The sequence below is a fragment of the Tiliqua scincoides genome, chromosome 1 (genome assembly GCF_035046505.1).
Source record: "Tiliqua scincoides isolate rTilSci1 chromosome 1, rTilSci1.hap2, whole genome shotgun sequence".
Lineage (NCBI taxonomy): Eukaryota > Metazoa > Chordata > Lepidosauria > Squamata > Scincidae > Tiliqua > Tiliqua scincoides.
The window spans coordinates 240,131,449-240,154,988 of NC_089821.1; the positions used below are offsets into that span (position 1 = coordinate 240,131,449).

Consider the following 23,540-nt stretch of genomic DNA (forward strand, 5'->3'; position numbering starts at 1 on the left):
TATCGGGCGATTGATTGGTGCTGCCTGGAGCTGGCGGGGGCCGCGGAAGATGGCGGAGTGTTTTGGCGGCGCCGGTGGCGGCGGCGCTGCCGACGATGAGGACCGGCTCTCGTGCCCCTCGGGGGGGCCGGGCCAGACCTGGTGCCTCAAGCGAGTGGGGCTGAGCGGGGAATGGCTGCGGTTGGAGGACGGGGGCGAGGTGAGGGGGGCGAGGAAGGCTCGGTTGTAGCACCTGGGCATGGGGGGGAGGCCCGCCCGCGCGCCTGCCCCCTGGCCGTTCCTCCGAGTACTGCAGGCAGGTCAGCTGGGGCGACTTAGCCCTTTGGCACCGAGTGGTCCAGTGTGGGGCAGAGCAGGCTGACCAGTTTGAGGGGGGGAGTGCCTGCCCTCCCTCTACTCCAGGCCTAGAGTGCCTGTGCCTCTAACCCCCTACAGCAGCGGGCATTTGGGCAGGTGCAGGCTTTAACCAGTGTTTCTCACGCTGTGGGTCGGGACCCACTAGGTGGGTTGTGAGTCCCCATTCATGTCAGTATTCTATTTTCAACATGTTAGACATGATGCTACCCGGTCTGTGACTGCATTTGGGGAATTGTGACAGACCTGTACTTTGAACAGGCTACTGCTTTTAACAATGATAGTCAACGGGGCTTACTCCTGGGTAAGTGTGGGTAGGATTCTGAAAAAGTTTCCTGCTTGATGATGTCACTTTCAGTCTTGGCATCACTTCCAGTGGGTCCTGACAGATTCTCATTCTAAAAAGTGGGTTCCAGTGCTCCAAGTTTGAGAACCACAGTTTTAAACCCATGCGTGCATCTGCCCAAGTGCCCTCTTCTGCACAGTGGTTAGGGTTAGAGGCACTCTGCCACCCCTTTGTATCTGGGCACCTTGGGGCAGAGGGGAGATGATTCTCGCCCTACCTTTTGCACCACAGTTGTCTTGACACAGCTCAGCGGTCGCAACTGTAGGTTTGCGAGCCCCGGAGCTCTCTGGAGGTTCACCAGAGCTCCAGCCTGCGTGGAATGAGAGTGTATGAAACTTTTCAGAGTAGCAGCATAGGGTAACCAGATACAAAGGGGGACAGAGTGCCTATACCTGTAACCATTATATAGAAGAGGGAATTTGAACAGGTGCAGCTCAACATGGGAGGGTTTAAAAAGCTGCACCTGCCCAAATTCCCTCTTCCATACAATGGTTAAAGGTACAGGCACTCTGTTCCCCTTTGTAACTGGTCACCCTAGATATGGTTGGCATTTCCACTCTATATTTTCTTCCCAAGTCAAGAGCAGTGGCTTGAAGCACCATTAGAAGTGCTTATAGAAGTGACTAATTCTTAGTTTAGATGTATTTAGATGTAAATTGGATGAATATGTCATCATTGGATGTATACATCAGAACCCCCTGAAAGAAACAGTCCACTGCAGATTTGGGGCAATACAACTCTGTACTGGTTTTAGCTAGTATAGTAATGAGTTTGTTTGAGGAAGATGACTTCTTAGGGTTGGTTCTTTGACAAAGATCAGATTCTGCTTTGGCCACAATGCTAAGAGCCGCTTTGTGTGCTACTGCAGGTAATACACACCTGTGGGATTAGTCTGTAGCATAAGGCTGTAACATAAGGCCCATGGACCAGATGCTTTATGACGTCACTTCTGGCCCTCAGCAGGAACTATGAATGCTAACTTCAGCCCTCTGTATGAAATGAGTTTGACACCCCAGTCTATAGGATATTTAGCCATAGGATATAGTTGGTTCTGCTATAGTCATTGGAGGCAGACTTTGCACAAGAAACAGTTATTCATCGATGAATGTCATCAGATCAATTGCTTCAGTTCTGCCTTGATGTTCGTTGGATTTAGTAATGAAAGACACCATTTGGAGAACCTTTACTTTAAAGTCTTACTGAGAACTTTGAGCCTACATGCTCTAATATACTTACAGTTTAATGTATTTCCATCCTACTGCAGACACCTGAACATAAATCGATCTCACAGATAAGTCAAGGGCAGGTTTTGAGCCCCAAATCTTGGATTTTCTGTGACCCTTGGATAAGTTGGGGGAGGGTTAAACTTGGGGGGGGGGTTGACTATAGCTTGTCTGATTTTACCTAAGGTCAGAACCTGAAAAATAACCTACCAGTCATTGTTACCTAAGAGCTGCAGTCTCTAATTTATTAAAAACGTAGTAAAGGTCATAAGATACGTTAGATTTTTGCAACATTCTTCCTTCACTGAAGAATGTGACATGCAGGCAACTAGCCTGCATGCTAGAGGGAGTTTAACTGAACATTAATAGGAACTGTTGTGTTAGTCTGCTCCCTGTAGCATGCAGGCTGGCTGCCTGCATGTCATTTTCTTCAGTGAAGCAAGAATGTTGCTTTGTTAAGCAAGAAACTCCTGTGCTTCAGGTGCTGCTAAAGGAAAGTGAAGGTAATGACCATGGGGACTGTGTTTATACAGGGTTTCTCTGTATCTGTGGTTTCTGTACCCACGGAGAGGGCGAATGGAACCCCCATGGATGGGTGGACACGTGTACTGTATCTTTGTACAGTATTGTTAACTTTTTTACTTTTGCAAACAGAATACATACAAAACAGAATGGATTTTTTAAAAGGACTAACATTAGTCATACAACCGAAAGGTTTTCAACAACATTTAAACACAAAACAGATAATTTGCTGATAGTTTATAACAGTAATTGTTTTTTTAAATTCTTATTTAACATTTCAAACAAAGGAAGGTTTTTAACAATTGTTATTTTTATTTTTTAGGTTACTATAGGTCGAGGAGCAGGTGTTACCTACCAACTGATATCAAAAGCTTGTCCATTGATGATCTCTCGAAACCACTGTGTTTTCAAACAGAATGCTGATGGACAATGGACTGTGACGGACAATAAGGTACAGAAGGATACTGGAACTCAGCAGAATTCTCAGATATTAAAAGTGGAATCCATTTTGAAAATATGGTATGGAAATCTGAAGAGCATAGAAATACAGTGAACCTGTTGTATCCGTGGATTCAGGACCCACAAATTTCATTATCTGAATTTTGGAGGCCCTGTAATCGTTCGGGGGTAATGGGAGCTGTATTTACATTGCCTCTGGTGGGTGTTTGAGGCCATGCACGGGTCTCTCCATCCCTTAGAAAATCCTCCAGAGGCAATGGGATCACAACTTCCATCGCCCCCGGAGGATTACAGGGCCCCCCAAACCTGCAGATTTCATTATCCATGGGTTTTCTTATCCATGGGGTTTCCTGGAACATAACCCCTATGGGTCTATATTCTGTAACTATAGAAAATACTCTAGTTGTGTACACAGTTTGTGTACAGTTAGTTCTAACCCTAGCAAATAACAAGGTTCCTGGAAAATCTAGTGGTTGTTGTATCACTGAGCCTGTGAAAATCGGATTAGGTTCCAGGGCACCCTTTTCATCATACTCTATGGATTTTACAAACCCGAATCTTAACTTGAAATCTGTGGGGTTGATTGATAGCTAGGGTTCATCAGCATCCCCATCATCTGATACTTCCTTGTCTTTCTAACTCCCTGTCTTCTAACCTTAACCTTACCTTTAAAGCAACCTTAAATCAAAATTGAAAGTTAGCACCTAAGGGAGGTACATAGGGCTACTCTGAGCAGGAGCAGAGTCCTACACGTGAGTAAGAGCAGCGTCCTACTCGTGAGTAAGTGCCCAAGGGGCAGGCATTTAAATCAAAATTGAAAGTTAGCTGCACCTAAGGTAGCACTTAATCGAAGGAAGGGAGGAGGATAAAGTGAAAAGCAGGTTTTCTACTTGTTTAAATTAAACCTATACTTAACCCAGGTTAAACCTAATCTAAGTTAGAACATAACCTAAACAGGTCAGTAAATTGGGACACAGGATCTAGAGAGCAATAAATAATTAAACAAACCCAAATAAAAACTAGCTTGAGGTTACAAAAACAGTCCAGCCTAAGAGAACAGAACTAGGAGGGAAAGGATCTAGGAAGGGCCAATTCCCAACCCATTAAGAGCCCCATTAGGCTAATCCAAGCAGTCCATTCAGGAGCCTGCAGAGTAGGTCACGCCCATCAGCAGCCATTTGCCTTCCTGAGCTTTTGTAAACTCACCTGGGAAGGCCAGCCCCCTTTCAATCAGGAAGGAAGGAGGGGGGAGGAGCCAGCCAGGAGTATAAAGCTAGGCAGGCCATCGCGTGAGGCTCTCTGCAGACGCGTGTGGCCTCTGGGAACCAAGTGCCAGGTAAGGCACAAGAGTTTAGCATCTGGGCGAGTTCAGCAGCAGGGCGAGGAGGCCAGGGCCCCAGACACTGCCCTTCCTCTTCCCTAGAGAAAAGGGCTGCTATCCAGTGTACGGTTTTTAAAAGGACCCCTAAATAAAACAACAACAACAACAACAAAAGCTATGCAGTCAGACAGCCAGCAGCAGAGTGGGGGCTATCCAGTGTTCTGCATCGAGTGCCACATGTATGATTATATGCCTCTGGGGCATAAGTCATGGGTGTGTCCTCGGTGCAAGGAGCTCCAGGGTCTCAGGTAACGCGTCCGCTCCCTTGAAGCCTTGGTGGCCGACCTGGAGAAGCGCAGGCAGCCAGAGGAGGACCGTGGGGAGACTTCTGGGGACGATCAGGCTTCGTCCCAACCTCAGGCGTGCAGCTCCTCGGCTGCCCGGGTGGGAAGTCTCGGGACTGGAGGACGTCATCCTGGAGAGGAGGGAAACATTCCCTTGGGGGGATCCCTTCTCCAGGGGATGGGCCCGTATCCGAGCGCACTCGGGATACTCCTCGGCGGGAGGGGGGTCCGGGGCTTCTTGTAGTGGGGGATTCGATTATTAGAAACATAGAGAGGGGGGTTTGCAACGGATGTGAGGACCGCATGGTGACTTGCCTGCCTGGTGCGAAGGTTGCGGACATCACTTCTCGTCTAGACAGGCTAGTAGACAGTGCTGGGGGAGAGGTAGCGGCTGTGGTGCATGTCGGCACCAACGACGTGGGCAAGTGTAGCTGGGAGGTCCTGGAGGCCAAATTTAGGCTTTTAGGCAGGAAGCTGAAAGCCAGGACCTCAAAGGTAGCGTTCTCTGAAGTGCTACCTGTTCCACACGCAGGGCCAGCTAGGCAGGCGGAGATCAGGGGTCTCAATGCGTGGATGAGACGGTGGTGTAGGGAGGAGGGGTTTAGATTCGTTAGGCACTGGGGAACGTTTTGGGACAAGCGGGGCCTGTACAAGAGGGACGGGCTCCATTTGAACCAGAATGGAACCAGACTGCTGGCGCATAACATTAAAAAGGTGGCAGAGCAGCTTTTAAACTGATCCCTGGGGGAAGGCCGACAGGAGCCGAGGGGCATCCGGTTCGGGACTCCTCATCCCTATGGGATGAGGATGGGGAGGTTAGAGAACAACAAGACAAAGGCAGGGTAGGAGAAGAAATTGGGAAAGGTAGGGAGATGGGATGTGATAGACGGTTTGGCACAATGAGAGGATGCGGGGACAAAGGAGCGAATAAGCAGCCCATCCTGGGGCATTCCGTGTATAAATGCTTTTATGCGAATGCACGAAGTCTACGAGCAAAGGTGGGAGAACTGGAATGTCTGGTGACAAGGGAAAATATTGACATAGTGGGCATAACGGAAACCTGGTGGAATGCGGAGAATCAGTGGGATACCGCACTCCCGGGCTATAAACTCTACAGGAGGGACAGGCAGGGGCGTGTTGGAGGTGGGGTGGCCCTTTATGTTAAGGAAGGGATAGAATCCAGCAAAGTAGAGATTGAAGGTGGGTCCGACTCCACCGTAGAATCTCTGTGGGTTAAATTACCAGGCTTGAGCAGCGATGTAATACTGGGGGTGTGCTATCGTCCTCCAGACCAGAAATCTGATGGGGACCTTGAAATGAGGAAACAGATCAGGGAGGTGACAAGGAAGGACAGGGTTGTAATCATGGGGGACTTCAATTATCCTCATATTGACTGGGTCAATTTGTGTTCTGGTCACGATAAGGAAACCGGATTTCTTGACGTGCTAAATGACTGTGGCTTAGATCAGCTAGTCACGGAGCCCACCAGAGGACAGGTGACTCTGGATTTAATTTTGTGCGGTACGCAGGACCTGGTTAGAGATGTAAACGTTACTGAGCCATTGGGGAACAGTGATCATGCTGCGATCCGTTTTGACGTGCACGTTGGGGGAAGAATACCAGGCAAATCTCTAACAAAAACCCTTGACTTCCGACGGGCGGACTTCCCTCAAATGAGGAGGCTGGTTAGAAGGAGGTTGAAAGGGAGGGTAAAAAGAGTCCAGTCTCTCCAGAGTGCATGGAGGCTGCTTAAAACAACAGTAATAGAGGCCCAGCAGAGGTGTATACCGCAAAGAAAGAAGGGTTCCACTAAATCCAGGAGAGTGCCCGCATGGCTAACCAGCCAAGTTAGAGAGGCTGTGAAGGGCAAGGAAGCTTCCTTCCGTAAATGGAAGTCTTGCCCTAATGAAGAGAATAAAAAGGAACATAAACTGTGGCAAAAGAAATGTAAGAAGGTGATAGGGGAGGCCAAGCGAGACTATGAGGAACGCATGGCCAGCAACATTAAGGGGAATAATAAAAGCTTCTTCAAATATGTTAGAAGCAGGAAACCCGCCAGAGAAGCGGTTGGCCCTCTGGATGGTGAGGGAGGAAAAGGGGAGATAAAAGGAGACTTAGAGATGGCAGAGAAATTAAATGAGTTCTTTGCATCTGTCTTCACGGCAGAAGACCTCGGGCAGATACCGCTGCCCGAACGGCCCCTCCTGACCGAGGAGTTAAGTCAGATAGAGGTTAAAAGAGAAGATGTTTCAGACCTCATTGATAAATTAAAGATCAATAAGTCACCGGGCCCTGATGGCATACACCCAAGGGTTATTAAGGAATTGAAGAATGAAGTTGCAGATCTCTTGACTAAGGTATGCAACTTGTCCCTCAAAACGGCCACGGTGCCAGAAGATTGGAGGATAGCAAATGTCACGCCTATTTTTAAAAAGGGAAAGAGGGGGGACCCGGGAAACTATAGGCCGGTCAGCCTAACATCTATACCGGGTAAGATGGTGGAATGCCTCATCAAAGATAGGATCTCAAAACACATAGACGAACAGGCCTTGCTGAGGGAGAGTCAGCATGGCTTCTGTAAGGGTAAGTCTTGCCTCACAAACCTTATGGAATTCTTTGAAAAGGTCAACAGGCATGTGGATGCGGGAGAACCCGTGGACATTATATATCTGGACTTTCAGAAGGCGTTTGACACGGTCCCTCACCAAAGGCTACTGAAAAAACTCCACAGTCAGGGAATTAGAGGACAGGTCCTCTCGTGGATTGAGAACTGGTTGGAGGCCAGGAAGCAGAGAGTGGGTGTCAATGGGCAATTTTCACAATGGAGAGAGGTGAAAAGCGGTGTGCCCCAAGGACCGGTGCTTTTCAACCTCTTCATAAATGACCTGGAGACAGGGTTGAGCAGTGAAGTGGCTAAGTTTGCAGACGACACCAAACTTTTCCGAGTGGTAAAGACCGGAAGTGATTGTGAGGAGCTCCAGAAGGATCTCTCCAGACTGGCAGAATGGGCAGCAAAATGGCAGATGCGCTTCAATGTCAGTAAGTGTAAAGTCATGCACATTGGGGCAAAAAATCAAAACTTTAGATATAGGCTGATGGGTTCTGAGCTGTCTGTGACAGATCAGGAGAGAGATCTTGGGGTGGTGGTGGACAGGTCGATGAAAGTGTCGACCCAATGTGCGGCGGCAGTGAAGAAGGCCAATTCTATGCTTGGGATCATTAGGAAGGGTATTGAGAACAAAACGGTTAGTATTATAATGCCGTTGTACAAATCTATGGTAAGGCCACACCTGGAGTATTGTGTACAGTTCTGGTCGCCGCATCTCAAAAAAGACATAGTGGAAATGGAAAAGGTGCAAAAGAGAGCGACTAAGATGATTACGGGGCTGGGGCACCTTCCTTATGAGGAAAGGCTACGGCGTTTGGGCCTCTTCAGCCTAGAGAAGAGACGCTTGAGGGGGGACATGATTGAGACATACAAAATTATGCAGGGGATGGACAGAGTGGATAGGGAGATGCTCTTTACACTCTCACATAATACCAGAACCAGGGGACATCCACTAAAATTGAGTGTTGGGCGGGTTAGGACAGACAAAAGAAAATATTTCTTTACTCAGCGTGTGGTCGGTCTGTGGAACTCCTTGCCGCAGGATGTGGTGCTGGCGTCTAGCCTAGACGCCTTTAAAAGGGGATTGGACGAGTTTCTGGGGGAAAAATCCATTATGGGGTACAAGCCATGATGTGTATGCGCAACCTCCTGATTTTAGGAATGGGTTAAGTCAGAATGCCAGATGTAGGGGAGAGCACCAGGATGAGTTCTCTTGTTATCTGGTGTGCTCCCTGGGGCATTTGGTGGGCCGCTGTGAGATACAGGAAGCTGGACTAGATGGGCCTATGGCCTGATCCAGTGGGGCTGTTCTTATGTTCTTATGTTCCTCCTTCATGCTGGCTATCCCTTAGCATTGAAGGCTGTGCTGACAGTGATTTCTCTGTTCAGTTAATGGAGAATGATGTCCAACATGGTGAAGCAAGTCTGGAAGTGGACACAAATGTGTCCATCGGTTCTCCATGTGCAATACCAATGCCCACTTGATGTGGAAAATTGACCCAATCCAGACAACTTTCAAAAATCCGAGGAGTATAATTGGCTATATGCAATTACTGCAACTCCTTCCCCATAGGCCATATACTGTATAGGCATCTCTTTCTCTCCCTTCCCCCTTCATGGTGCTGGCACTGCTTTCTGCTTGCAAGGAAGCAACTGTCACTTCTCCTCCTGCAAACTCTCTCAGCCCTGCCTGCCTGCTCATAGCTGTACCGAGCTGCCCTCCTGCCCGAAGTGTGCTGGCGCAGTATTTGCAGATCATGAGAGTAGGTGGCAATTCTGCCCCTCGCAGACAAGTGAATTTGCGGATTGTAAATTCCCGTATAAAGAGAACTGAGCGTATACTGTAAATACAAACTAAGTGCTGGCTATGATAAATAAACGTGTAAGATTACACTGTTCACTCAAAAGTAAGTCTCACTGAGTTCAGCAGGGCTTATCCCCAGGAAAGTGCATATAGGATTGCAGCCTAAGTCAACTTCAGTCACCTTTGTGTCTGGATGTGAAAATTGCCTCTAGAATATGGGGTTATTTTCTTTGATAAAGCACTCTGAATTATCAGTTATGGAAATGATATAAGTTCTTAGTTACTGAATTGATAATTGTATCTTGCCTTTCCTTCCAGTAGTTTATGAGAGTTATCCCATTTCATCTGCACATCTTAAAATATAGCATTGGTTAATGGCACCTAGTAAGCTTTGTAACTGAGCAGGGATTTAAACCTAGCTGTCCCTGGTTCCAAGCCTATTGACACACTGACTTTCATATATTGATTTAGATTCTAAATTTTAGAAGCTATTTTGTATTGCTGTACAGGAAGCCATTTTGAGTTTTCACATAAACAAATATTTTTATTAATAGAAATGTTGATTCATTTTTGTGTACTGTGAGGTTGGTTAGCGAAGCTAATGAGAAGGAACAATCTGGATTTCCCAACATACGAATTAGTTCCTTAAGCAGCTTCTTCCTCAATACAGTAAATACAGTATATATTTTTTAAATGCCTGTTTGCTGAATCATAGTAGATTTAAATTAAGGTCTCAGTTGATCTTCATTTCTAAATATTTCTCTGAATGGATATTCTAAACCCACTACTGAAACAAGTGTGTTTCACAGAATGGTGATATATTCCCTAAATTATTTGCCGTGCTCATGTAGATTTTATGCAAAACATGTCAACCATTTGTGACTAAAGTATGTCCTGTAGCTGTGGACTTATTATCCTAAAAATCAAGTTTCTTTCCTCTAGGACAGTGATTTTTCAACCAATGTGCCGTTGCTCATTGGTTTGCGTGAATGGTCTACAGGTGTGCTGCAGGAATTTGGAGGACGGTCATTTATTGGTAGGGCTGTTGGGGATATGAGCCCCCCACCATCAGCATGGTGTGCCTTGTCAATTATTTAAAAAAAAATTGAAAGTGTGCCTTGCCAATTTTAGTGCCTTGTCAGTGTGCCATGAGATTAAAAAGGTTGAAAATTGCTGTTCTAGGAGATATTTGCATTTAATTTATTGAGATATATTTATTACAAATGAGCAGTGTTTTTAAAAACCTATTTGTTAATCACGGTGACAAAGGTAAAAGGAGTACGTGAATTAAGAATTTCTTTTTTTATTGTTCTAGAACTTCTGAGTAAAGTGACTACTGTAAAGGGTTTTTCCTTGCGGCCTTTAACCAGTAGCACTATATCTCTGCATTTTTAGAACTCTTAGTTTGAAATGCTTGATATATGTTTGTGAATTGTACAAAAGACACTTTTTAGGAAGACAGAATTTTGCCAGTAATTGGACAACTTCAGACACCTCCCACTATTGGTGGCTGTCTATTGGCTCATGGTACAGTCCATAATGAAAGCACTCTGACAGTTAGCCAATCAGCTGCAGAAGTGAATTGTGGAGAGGTGGTAGTTTTACAAGGCTCCAGAAACAACCAGCAACCACTTCCTGCTCCAACAAGTATTTGTACATTCCAAGTTGGTAAGGTTGCGCTGAATCCACATATAGTGGAAAGTGCTTGGGCTATGTTTACTAAGCTGATTTATGTCTTTGACCAACAATCATGTAACAGAGTTTTTCAAGCACTGAGCTCTCAAATTTGCCTCCACAAGTTTTAGTAGGAAAAAACAAATCAATTGGGTGTTTAAACTTTAATATTGTAGTGGTTACCAAATAAGTCATAAGAGTCTTTGTGATACTAGTGTTGTTAATAGCTGCCAAAGCCACATCCATGTGGTCAGACATTTATAAATGGTAAACTGTATTGTTTGGTGCTGTTGTGTGGGAAACTTCCATTGAGGTTCCTCCATTGAAGAGGGTATATATCCACGAGACAAGTTGAATTGTGTAGTTCAGAATTTCCAGATGTTATGCTAGATGCATGAAATCCCTCTCATGTGGAAGAGGCTTTTGGCATATATCGGGCTGTTAACATGTTTGAAGTGAGCCATGGATGGCTTATGGTCTAAGTCTTGTGGCTGGTTGAGATAGTAGCTTCCTGTTTTAATGCTGTCTCAGGCAACTGAGGATACAGGAAGAGGGGAGAGAAGAATGTTGAAAAGGAATTTTCATCATGTTATTATGTAGCTTACTATGCTGACATTGAACCTAGGTGAGTGGCAAATCAGGAGGCTGTTAGGCTACTATAGCTACTTTGACGTGTTGACTTTCATTTATGGGCTGTAGTTGGAAAGCTTGCCACTGAATGTTGCTTGAGCTGAAATTGATTATTGTATACTTCTTTTTGAGTTGCTTTGTATGCATTTTCAGGCAGTTTAACAGCTGACCAGTTTTACCTTCTTATTTTTTCTTTTCCATTTTATTGTAGCCCACGATTGCAGTAAATAAACTACTGCCTTGAGATGAAGTGTTGCAAATGCTTGTGTTAATGATATCTAATGGTTTGCTCTAGTTCTCTTTCCATCGGGAGCGTCTGTAATGTCTGATATCAGAGGAATACCTTTTGCGTTAAAATCATTGTTTTGTGGCATTTAGCAAAATGTCAATTTTTCTATGTTTGCCTGCAGTTTTGAGCCCAGTTGCATGTGTTCAGTACCACGGACATCCAGTGGATTCAGTGAGCCTGGTAGCAGGAGTGCTGTCTATATTTTTGTCAGATTGTAGTGCTGTGTTTACCTCTTCTGTATTTACTTAAAGTTCTTGGGGGGTGTGTGTGGAAAGCCTTCCTAGTCATATTCTTAAGCAGTCATATTTTTAGCTCTATTGTTAAATCTCTTGCTTAAATATTTCCTATTGAGATTTATTCTCATTTTAAAGTAGGGAATGAACAAATTATGTTCATATCAGGCATATTAAACCTGCTCATATCAGTTGTCATGGAAGTGTTGATTTGATGAGTCAAGTGGATCACTGCACTTTTAGTTTGACATTATCTAAGGAGCTTGTTGCTTTTACTACTTCTTTTTATCTGAAAGTACATTATATTTTACCGAACACATAAATGACTTCTGCAGCTTTCTTTTATGTTTAAAACAAAAAATTCAGTTTGTTCCCTTCTTTCCTAGAGTCTAAATGGTGTCTGGCTGAACTGTAGACGCATTGATCCATCAAAGGCCTATCCCTTGGAAGAAGGTGACTGTATCCAATTAGGAGTGCCTTTAAAACACAAAGAAACAGCAGAGTATGAATATACATTAATAAAGGAAGAATGGAAGAAAGTTAGTCCATTTTTAGCACTGAAAAATGACCAGCTGACTGAGCAAACAAAGGATTTGAGAGTTAAACGTAAAATTAATGTGGAGGAACTGGATGCATCTGGAGCAGAAGGGCCTTCCAATTTCAGATCTAAAAGAGACAGAATGTCTTGTGATAGTGACTCTTTGGGGAAATCAGAGGGAGGGAGGGCAGAACTGTGCAAGCAGCCAACGGAAAACATGGACGTAGTGCTACTTTCTCCACAACCAAGCAAGAAGGAAAAGAAGAAAAATCACTGTAGTGTTGGGCAGCCTGAGCATGAGTTCTGTCTTCCCTCTAAGGACCAAAAAGCCCCCAACTTGGCACAGTCCTGGAATGGTTTGGAACAGATAATGAAAACTCTGGCAGATATGACAAGGCTAAAAGCTAAGATGCAGGAGAAGCAGACAGCAGTCTTAAATGTGAGACAAAAGAACAAGAAGTGTGCTCCAAAAGAAATCCAGGTTTTGGAACAGGAGTTACAAGACCTACAAAACCAGTTATGCACTGAGCAGGAACACCAGAAGCAGAGGGTAGAGCAGCTGGAGAAGACTTTCTCTGAAAAGCTGGAGGTAGGTGCAACCATTAAAAAAAACAAAACATACTGCTAATCTAAAACTGCACTGGTTCAATAGTATTGTGGGTCCTTACCCTACCCCAATACCAAATTCCATGGATAATGAAATTCTCAGTGGGGCCCACATTGGAAAACTGGCAGTACCTTTTAGAAGCATCTGGGAAGCCTTCAGAGGCTGCTTGTAAGTTTTGTTCTTATTGCTATACTTGACTGACATCCTTTTATTTGTTCAGGGAGCAAAAGAGGACCAAGGAGGAATGAAACTGAAGGAACAACTGGCACAGGTCCTGATGCAGGTAACATAGTACAGTGTTAAGCTGCTGGCAGTGTTATGATTCAAGGACACACTGATGCTGTTCCTCACTGATAAATTGCAGGAAATTCAATAATGTATCTACATCTTGTAGTGAGGCAGATTATAGCTGTCTTGTTTTCTCTGATGGGGTGTGGCTGGCCAGGCTCTGGCTGTAGGGTAATTAACAAAGACAGGAGCATTGATGTAGGAAATCAAGAAAAAGATAGACATCTGCAAACTGTCATGAGGTCTTGTTCAAGTTGCCAAGGTGACTTATTCTCATAATTTTGTAGCTTACTGCTGTTCCCTTTCACTGCTGCACATTCTCTTTTGTCTCAGCACATCATTGGCCCTTTTGCTTTTCCGCAGGAAAAGTAATGGGCAACCCAATCTTGAGCTACCTGGCACGTAAGGTTGCTTCAGCACCAAAATGGCTACTGCGGCATACAGCACGCGCGCTGGGCAGCGTTCTCCTGGGTAAGGGAAGTAGTCCCGCATTTGGGCTACTTGATTCTGTGGTGGCTCTTGAGCCGCCGCAGAATCAAGATGTCCTGTATCGGGCCTTGAGGCCCAATATAGGGCTCAGGATCCAGTGAAACTGAGCTCCACTAGTCCCGCTCCCTCCTCCAGCCACACATCCCCCTGCTTCCCCCCATGCCTCCATTCACCTCTCTGCTGCCCAGCTGTCCTTATGGCATGTTTGCAACAGTGCGCCAGTGGTAAGCTAGTGCGCTGGGCTCTGGATTGGCCCTAAGAAGAATTAGTGCAAAACATATTTTTCCCAAATAGGTGGTGTGCTCAGGGTAATCAGAAATAGTGTAGTCTGCAGTGCTGTGCTCTGAGTGCAGAGAAGCAGCTTAATCCACTATACACGTGTGCACTATAGGGCCACTTAATTACATTTTGCAGTTACATGAATTATCTACTATGACAATGCAGCTGTTATAAGCATAGCAACAACTTCCATGACCAAGGTGGGAACTTTTTCTAGGTACCACCAATCATGAGAACTGCTCTTGGTTAATATCAGGGATGTGCAAATGTGCTTAATGCATGTGGGTACATGTGGGAGTAGCTTTGCAAAACTGTCCGTATGCCCACAAAGCTCCTGGGAGTGTCTGCTGCCCTCCATGTGCAGCGATTGAGCCCCATGCCTGGGTCATCTAAACAATTTACTAGCTCACCGCTACCAAATCAGTCACTAACTGTACAGAAACACTTCAGCCAGTTGGCAGGCCATAGTTATGTCCTTCAACTGCTTGTGCCAGATTCTGGGTTGGAAAGGAGGTGGGGCTGGGTATAAAGGGCTGAGTCTGTGGCAGTGATGAGGCAGTAGCAGCAGACAGCAGAAGGGCTGTCTAAGGCCTGTCCTGTGGAGAAGAGGATGTGGTATAACCCCCTCCCTTTTTGAAGCCAATCTGAGGCAACAGGGAAGGCTCTGCATGCTAGGCAGCAGGATCCTTCCCAGGCAGATAGAGAGGGATGACCTGGAGGCCCAGTAAGTAGGTACTGTGAATACAAGAAACCAGGAATTCCTTTCCATTCTAGACCGGGGGCTGGAGAGCCCCGCAAGTACATTCTTGGGGATGGCAGAAGCAACATATGGGCAAGAAAGTTGTCTGAGCTGGCCCTTACTTTGGCAATTATTATAAATTATATTTGACAGTTTAATTATGTAAACTGGTTTCATTGCTATGGCATCCTTCTGTGAATGGAGCTCCATTAATGGAAGATGCCTCTACTGCCTTGCTCTGTAGTATGGACTATCCTGTTCCAAAATGTCCCCTGATCCTCATGAGTAGCTTTTCTTGGGGGGCACAGGGAGCTGAGGTGGGAAAGTCCTCTTCTGTGAACATTTCTCTGTTCCTGGTTATTTGAGTATAACCAAGAATCTTGTGTTGTCAGGATGCAGAAAAATTGTGCAAGCTGTCCAAACTATGACGATTAAGTAAATATTCTTTCTGCTAGTCATGGGGAGGATCAAAGAACTACTTTCCTACCCTGTAACTTCGGGAAATAATCATGATAGTTCTTTACATTTTTATTGCTTTCAAGTGTTTAAGGAACTTCACATGTAGTGTTTTGTTGTAATTCTTACAACATCTCTATAAGGTTTTATTATCCTCATATAGCAAATGGGGGGGGCTGAGAGTGAGTGGCTTTACTAAAGCCACCCAGTGAGTTCATGGAAGAGGTGAGATTGAGGATTCTGGATTTGTAACTCAGTCTCTTAGCCGCTAAATTACCCCAGCTCCTGCTGAGATTTCACCAGGCATTGCCTGCATCTGTTGAGACTTGTCTAAAGGCTTGCTTTTGGCTCAGTTATAGAACATGAGTTTGATATTCAGAAAGTCTAGGGTTGAATCCCTGGCATCTCCAGTTAAAATAATCTTAGGTGGAAGGGCTGAGAAGACCCCATGAGAAACCAGCACAGTTGGGGTTGGCTGAGCTAGATGAACCAACAGTTGATTCCATAGAAAAATGGAATTGGAATAATGGAATAATTCTATGATTCCATAGAATCACTAGTATCAATAGTATTATAGTTACTATGTCAGTCTGAAGCAGCAGACCATAAACAGACCCAAGCCAAAAGGTGGCTGAATAAACATACAGATGATACTAAAGAATGAATTGCTGGACTATGACATTATTCCATAAAACAGTGATGTTCAACCTTGATTTTGGGGAATCTTTGGGTCACCCCTTATAAACCATTAGGGGTGCACCAAGGAGGTGAACACATGCTCAGCCTTGATCAGTCAGATTCTGCAGTGCTCTTAGGCTGCAATCGTATCCACACTTATCTGGGAGTAAGCCCCATTGACTCTGATGTGACTTACTTCTGAGTAGACATGCATAGGTTTGGGCTCTTAGTTGCCTTCAGCTATGGTAGTATCTTTTATAATAGTTTTTGAATAAAGGCAAGGATAACTCAGAGGGCAGCCTCCTTGCTTTGCTCAGAATATAAGTTGGTGGCAAGTATCTCTCAAGACCCCTCATATTGATCCAAGAGCCATGGTTTGCAGATACATTTTTCTGATTTGAAGCATCTGAGTCCATAAAGACATCATGCACTTAGAAAAAGTCAATAGTTTCCATTTATTTAGAGTAGGGGTGTCAAACATAAGTTTTGTGTGCTGAATGCGGCCTGAAAGCAATTTATCCGCACACCGCCCATTATCATTGGGCTCTCCCAGCTTGATACTTAGGCTTTCTCATATCTTCAAAATATGAATAAGATTTGCACATTTCTCTTCTGTCATTTGCAGCTAATGAGTTTCTGTGTGAGACCAAAGTGCTTATTCTGGCAATCCTCTTCTTAATAATGTCACTTCTGGCCCTCAGCAGGCACCATGAATGCTAACTTCAGTCCTTTGTATGAAACAAGTTTGACACCCCTGATTTGGGGAGTTGACAAATTGGGAAGTGTAAAATAACATGTGGTTTGACTACAGTAATTGGCTTGTTGATGAGAATTTCTGTTTCACTTCTGATTTCTCAGCATCGTGTTTTGATGGAAGAACTGAGCCGAAGCAAGAAGGATTTTGAAGAAATAATTAAAGCCAAGGATAGGGAATTGAAAGAGACCAAGGTATTGAACAGAAGTAAGATTCATCATAGTGGAGGATATTGGTGGTTCAGACCCTGTTAGAAGGCTACCTGCTCTCTTCAAGATGCTGCTGTTTAGCATCATGGGGAAGTCTTTTGCTTGCTCTTCAGAGGCAAGCCATCTTGTTTTTTGACCTCTGATCTGGGCTGGAGGGCGAGGTCAATTCTGGACTGAACTTCAGGGGCATTTTCTCATTGTTTGCTGCTACTTAGTAAAATCCCATTTTCCACTTCTTAGACAATGTTTCCCTAATCCACAACTTTCTCATTCCTTGACACTTGTTGGCCTTGTGTTTTTATAGGAGGAAAAGGAGAAGGCAAGAGCACAAAAGGATGAGGCTTTGAACCAGATGAATGATGTACTGGAGAATGAGCTGCAGTGTACAATCTGCTCTGAATACTTTATTGAGGTAAATATCCAAAATGGTTTGGTTTGGAAAGGAAAATATCCAAGAAGCATTACTATAGCTTTATGTGTATTTTGGTGCCCCCCTTTTCTGTGCAGTGAACAAATTTTAAATTTGTTTAATTAAGGCTTAAATCCAGGAAGAAGGCTTAAATCCAGGAAGCCTTCTCTGGCACTCGCACAACATCTGCACAATAATTTCAACATCAACGCTCAATGGAAATTTAAATGGGCAGTCGAACATCCAGAAACAGGTAGATATATAGACAATCCTATACTTAAGGTGCCAGTTTTCGACTTAGCTCACCAGCACTGGAAAACTTTGAACAGGGTCCATACCCTACATGGTGTTTGCCAGGACTCAGTGTTTAAATGGGGCTAGTATCTACCCCACAATGTGATTGCAGGTTTTCCCGCCAAACCATATACAATATTGTGTCTGGCTGCAAACTGAGGGCGTATACTGGCCCATGGTCTGACTTTTTCAATGAAGGTAACTCTGTCCTTGAATGGCTGGACGAACTGGACATTGATATTTGATCTAAATTGTTACATAAGTCCATGTATTATATGCCATATGCTAAATAAATAAATTCATTCAACCCCATTTTGTTCATGAATTATGACTTTCTATAGCTATAGAATGTGGGTTCCTATCTATAACCATCTACATAACATATTCCCTTAGATTGAATTGAAATGTTTCTGTTTTAGCACAGTAGTATGAATGACAAATGTACTTAGAATTTTAGTCTGAAACATTTAAACATGACACCTTGGAGTTGCTGTCTGGGAATTGCTGCACAGAGCCAGGATGCTGGTATGGTTTGGGAGTTGGAATATCCAGGTTCAAATCACCGCTTGGTCCTGAAGCTTGTTGGGTGACCTTGGACCAGTCACTCTTTCTCAGCCTTGCCTACTTCACAGGGTTGTTGTGAGGACAAAAGAGAAGGAACCATGTGTACCACCCTAAGCTCCTTGGAGAAAGTGCAATATAAAAAATGTTGAAAAATAATATTTAATAAATAAAACAGAGCTACTGTAAAAGAAAAAGGGGACTTGATAAAGGAGGTTGCCTGCCATTCTGCAGTGATGGATAGGTCCGCTGGACCTTTTTGGGGGAAGGGCCACAATGCCATGGTAAAGTCAGGCCTGCTCTAGATCTTGGGAGAAACAATTGCATCTCTTGGGAAGAGAGCTGGTCAGCTTGCACCTGTGCAGTTAAGGGGTGCGCGTGTTAGAGTTGTATAATTGCATATCTTGTGAAAATGTTTTGCCCAGCTATTTAGAAGAGGAATGTGAGGAATAGCATCAGTTTGAATTAAGGCTCTGCAGGAGCTCGAGCTCAATTCTTGCTTTCACAACTTGCCTGCCCAGCCTTTCTCTTCTCTCCCATTCCCCTCTTTCCTTTCTCAGTAATCTTCTGATTCTCTTTTCCTTCTCTGTTCCTAGCAATCTGTCTAGTTTCTATATTTCTCTTAATCCCTTTCTCAATCTTTTTCTCCCAAGCCACAATGAGCCTAATTAAAACCAAAACTTGCCTCCTGAATCCTGCTGTCTTGTTCTGGGCAGTGTTTGCCAAAGCAAAGAAAAATTTGCAGATGGAATGTAGGCCAGACCACTAATTTGCAGAAGACTGCCCATCCTTCCCAAGAGGAGCAAGGGAAAAGAAAATCAACTAGCCCCTCACACCCCTTTTCTGTGGTGTTCCCCCTTTAGTGAAGGAAAAGGAACTGTGATAGTTCAAATCTTGGTTTTTTGGTTGATTTAAGCATTCTTCCCTCTTTTCCCACCTTACCCGAGAAGTGGAGAAAGAGAGAGCACATGAGTCCAACCAGTCTGCCGCACCCTTCAGAGACAGAACACAAGTCTTTTTCTTCCTTTAAAAGGATAGGGAGAGAGAAACCGCCTTCAGAATAGAGCTTAGGGTTCATTTTGTTCTTTCGTCATATTGCACTGAAGTAAATTTTCCAAAAAGCATATAAACCATTAATTTGAGACTTTACTGTAACTGTTCTCGCACCAGTACATGAATATACCATCTCACCTTTTCCTGTTGTGAATGAGAGAGCGATATTACCCTTCAGACTTGCTTTTACAGGCTGTCACTCTAAACTGTGCACATAGCTTCTGCTCCTATTGCATCAATGAATGGACAAAGCGCAAGTTGGAGTGTCCAATCTGTAGAGGGAAAATATCGTCCAAAACACGGTCACTGGTTCTGGACAACTGTATAGATAGGATGGTGGAAAATCTGGATGTTGAGACAAAGCATCGTCGCCTGACCCTCATCCAAGAACGAAAAGGTGAGAGGTGGGTCCTGTTTTCTTAGACTTTTATGTCTTTCTTTCTGGCTGTAATAATGAAGTGGAAATGTATGAATAGCAAAGTGAACTGAAACTTGATTATGCCTGTTCATGATGAGAGGTTTTTAAGCATTTCCAGTGCACTTCCAGAAATTGCTCTTGGGGTCAGCTTTTCAAGGCTAGGCCGTCTTGGGAAAAGGTGGGTGGTTGTATTGGAACGATACATTTTGGCATAATCTTTTTTTGCTATAGTTCAGAAAAAGTGAGCCACAGTCTTGTGGACTGATTTAAAATCTAAACCTTCAACTGGGTAGAGCAGTGGTTCTCAAACTGGTGGGTTGCAACACACCAGCTTGTGTAAAGCTCCCCTGGTCCCTTTAAGGGGTGGGGGAGGGGGCAAGGGCAGTGACACGATCCCCAGGATCATATTGCTAATGGGGGTGGAAGGGAGGTTTAGACATTTTACCTTTTACCTACTGATGTGTGCAGGACGTTGCAGGAGGAGCAGGGAGCCCTGTGTAGCCATCTACAGGACTCCCTGAGTCTTAGAACGTTGGGAAAATGTGAGTGCAAAGAAGTTCTTCATTGCAAACGTTCTAAGACTTGGGGAGTCCTGTGGATGGCTACACAGGGTTCCCTGCTTCATCTGCAATGTCTTGCACACATCAGTAGGTAAAAGCACCTCCCTTCCACCCCTTTAGCGACGTGATCCTGGGAATTGTATTGCTGCCCTAGCCCCCTCCCTCGCAGAGACTTACCCTGGGAGTAAAGCTCCTGGGAAGCTTGAGAACCACTGGGGTAGAGCATAGATCAAATAGGACACCCTAGGTCTGGGTGGGAGGTATGTTATGTAGTCACTGTGTTACCAGTGGAATCCAAGTTGTTGGCTCATCACTTGAGTGTAGCCTGGTACATTTGTCCCACATCCTTTGAAGATAGGGGAGTGCTTCTTTCACCATGGTTCACTGTACAGGATGTACATATGGGCAACTGAGAGTCACTCAGAGATTAATCATTGTGGAACTGATGAAAATGTTAAATACTATTCCTTCACTTTTGCAGTGCTTCTAGAAAAGAAACCCCTTTACCTTAGATGTAAATATGCAGGACTTGGTAGGGAAATCTTTTGGTGACAAGAGAGTTCCTCTGTACTGAGATAATTTCTTCTCTGACAGTAAGAATCAGGGGTATAGACATAATGCATTCTTGCCTTTTAAAACGCTAAGAATTGGGGCCCAGCTTCTGTATTTATTGCAGAAAAACTTAGCCATTTAAAGTTGTATATACCTTTACAGCGGCTAGTGCCACATTTGCATTTAGCCTTTTTTTGTTTGGGTACTTAAACTTTGCAAGTTTAGAAAGTAAAGTGTCAGTTGTGTAAGCATTCCAGTTTAAAATATTATACGCAATTTGGTTGTGGGAAAACAAAGCAATACATCCTGGAGGCAGTAGCATTTGACTTATGTTGCAATTTTCTTATTTCCAAAACAAATTCTAATTCATTCAAAGTTTATTTTAAAAAATCTTAAAAATAAGTACAGTATTTTAGTTCCATCAAGGCACTCTTTGAATCCCAAATGTATTTTTCACATTTCTATACCTCCCTTCCCTCAAGGAGCTCAGGGTGGTGTACATGGTTCCTTCTCTCCTTTTGTCCTCACAACAGTTCTGTGAGGTGGGTGAGGCTGAGATAGTGACTGGCACACAGTCACTTCATGACGATGTGGGAATTTGAACCTGTATCTTCCAGTTCTGAATCAAAACACCAGAATCACTACACAATAGTAAGTGGAGACATTACAAAATCTAAGAATTTTTGTAATGTATATATGGGTCACTGGCTAGACTATGTTGGACCAGTGCTGCAATCTTCTGCTCATTTGTTGTATACATGCGCACCAGATGCTATTGCACAAGTCCTTGTCAATCATCTTTGGTCCATTATTATTATTATTATTATTATTATTATTATTATTATTATTATTATTAATAATAATAATAATAATAATAATAATAATAATAATAATAATAATAATAATAATAATAATAATAATAATAATAACAGTATTTATATACTGCTTTTCAACTAAAAGTTCCCAAAGTGGTTTACAGAGAAAAATCAAATAACTAAATGGCTCCCTGTCCAAAAGGGCTCACAATCTAAAAAGATGCAAATGAATACCAGCAGACAGCCACTAGGACAGACAGTGCTGGGGTAAGGTGGGCCAGTTACTCTCCCCCTGCTAAAAAAAGGAGCACCCACTTGAAAAAGTGCCTCTTACCCAGTTAGCAAGGGTTAATCCTGTAGAGCAGAACAATAGCCCTATGTCACGGGATTGATTGAGGATGAATGACTTAAAATTGTGGATTAAAGAGTCTGCTATGTTTTATTAGCCTAAATCAGTGGTTCTCACACATTTAGCATTGGGACCCACTTTTAGAATGAGAATCTGTCAGGACCCACCGGAAGTGACATCATCAAGCAGGAAAATTTTTAGCAATCCTGCCCACACTTGCCCAGGAGTAAGTCCCATTTACTATCATTGTTAAAAGAATATACATAGTAGCTTGTTAGAAGTACAGGTCTGTAACATTTCCTCAAATGCAGTCACATACCATGGTAGCATCAAGTCTAATATATTAAAAATAAAATATTGAAATTTTTAATAATGGGGACTCACTGGCCTAAATAAAGTATTTGTATTGCCTGTCAGCTAATTGCTCTATTTGTGTGTTTTTCATTGCAGGGAAGCAGGTTGTTCTGGAGAGCCCGGAGTCGGACAGTGAAAGCAGTAATCTTTCATCTTCCTCAGACAGCGAGAGCACTAGTCTTAGCTCATCAATAGACAGCGAGACCAGTAGCCTTGTTTCTATGCACTCCATCATGTCAATAAGCAGCATTGAAAGTGATGACTATGAGGGAGACTCTGATAGCCACCATTTATCTGAATGATCTGCTCTGCCATTTTGCAGCTTTTCAGAACCTACTTCGGGTACTTTCTGTGAGAAAAGATTGAACATTTGGAACAATGAAGAGACTGGAATTTAAATTGTAGATTAAAAGGGCTTAGCAGGGTCCTGTTTTTTTTTTTTTTCTTAAATGGATTTATGATATCCTCATCTGGAGCATATGAGCCAAAGCAGTGCGACTCAAAATCCATATTTCATACTTTAGCCACAATGACTCAGTTTCTGTTTGTTTTTGCAGTGAGAGTTGAAAACGATAATGCTTGAAGACACCACTTCCCTCTCAAAGGCTGAACAATACCAGTTTTTAAGCTAAATAACTATCTGAATGTTTCTGACATCCAGGGATTTCTTAAGCACACTAGCAGAGCCAGATTCAGTGGTAGCTTTTATTTTATAACTGGTTGACTCTTTGGATCCAGGCAAGGATTAAAGTTGCTTTTCTTCCTTATGTACTTCTGTCAGTATAGCCATAGCTGGACAAAGCTAAAAGGGTGAGGAAGGGAGCAGAGGCAAGAGGAACAATGTGGCCTTGACTGCTTGTGTGTTTCTGGCAGCCTCATGCCAAGTTCCCTCCTCCCTTTCCATAACATCCAGTTTGATTTAACCCATTTTCAAATGTTATGGTGTGTATTTCCTTCTCCACCCATCTTTGTTTGCTGCTAGCAGGGGCACAGAAATGCAAATCATAAGGATTTCAGGCTACGGGGCCAGTCAAACTAGATGTTAAGACCTTGGGTATCTTCATGTTCTTGGTGAAGTTGTAAATCCTGAAGCCTCATAAACTCACCTTGGTGATGGTAAGCAGTTTGCATGGGACTGATTCTCCTTGTGTACCCATAACGATGTTAAGTCTGTGGCTGCTCAGTCGTCATTTAAAAAAAAAAAAGTTGTCAGGGCTAAATTTGTCCTTCCCTCAACCTCAATCATTTTCTCACAAGATTGGTTTCCAAAGAAAAATAGTCAAAACCATAGCAGTGCTTTGTGAAGGCAGGAAGGACTTTGGCCTGTTGTT

The 23,540-nt window shown here is 43.7% G+C and overlaps 1 protein-coding gene across 4 annotated transcripts; it reads left to right on the forward strand.

Annotated features, from left to right (window-relative positions):
• Positions 1-41: 41 nt before the first annotated feature.
• RNF8 (ring finger protein 8) lies at positions 42-22,732 on the forward strand. Of its 4 annotated transcripts, none has more exons than XM_066618629.1 (8): positions 42-199; positions 2,768-2,896; positions 12,194-12,934; positions 13,173-13,235; positions 16,740-16,829; positions 17,149-17,256; positions 19,354-19,558; positions 22,306-22,732. In XM_066618629.1, the coding sequence occupies exons 1-8, from the start codon at positions 50-52 to the stop codon at positions 22,509-22,511; spliced, it is 1,692 nt and encodes a 563-aa protein (XP_066474726.1). In that variant the 5' UTR covers positions 42-49; the 3' UTR covers positions 22,512-22,732. The 4 variants fall into 4 exon arrangements, with proteins under 4 accessions (XP_066474726.1, XP_066474727.1, XP_066474730.1 ...); XM_066618630.1 differs by having other exon boundaries at positions 19,354-19,565; positions 22,306-22,430; XM_066618633.1 differs by lacking the exon at positions 19,354-19,558 and having other exon boundaries at positions 22,306-22,501.
• Positions 22,733-23,540: the final 808 nt, after the last annotated feature.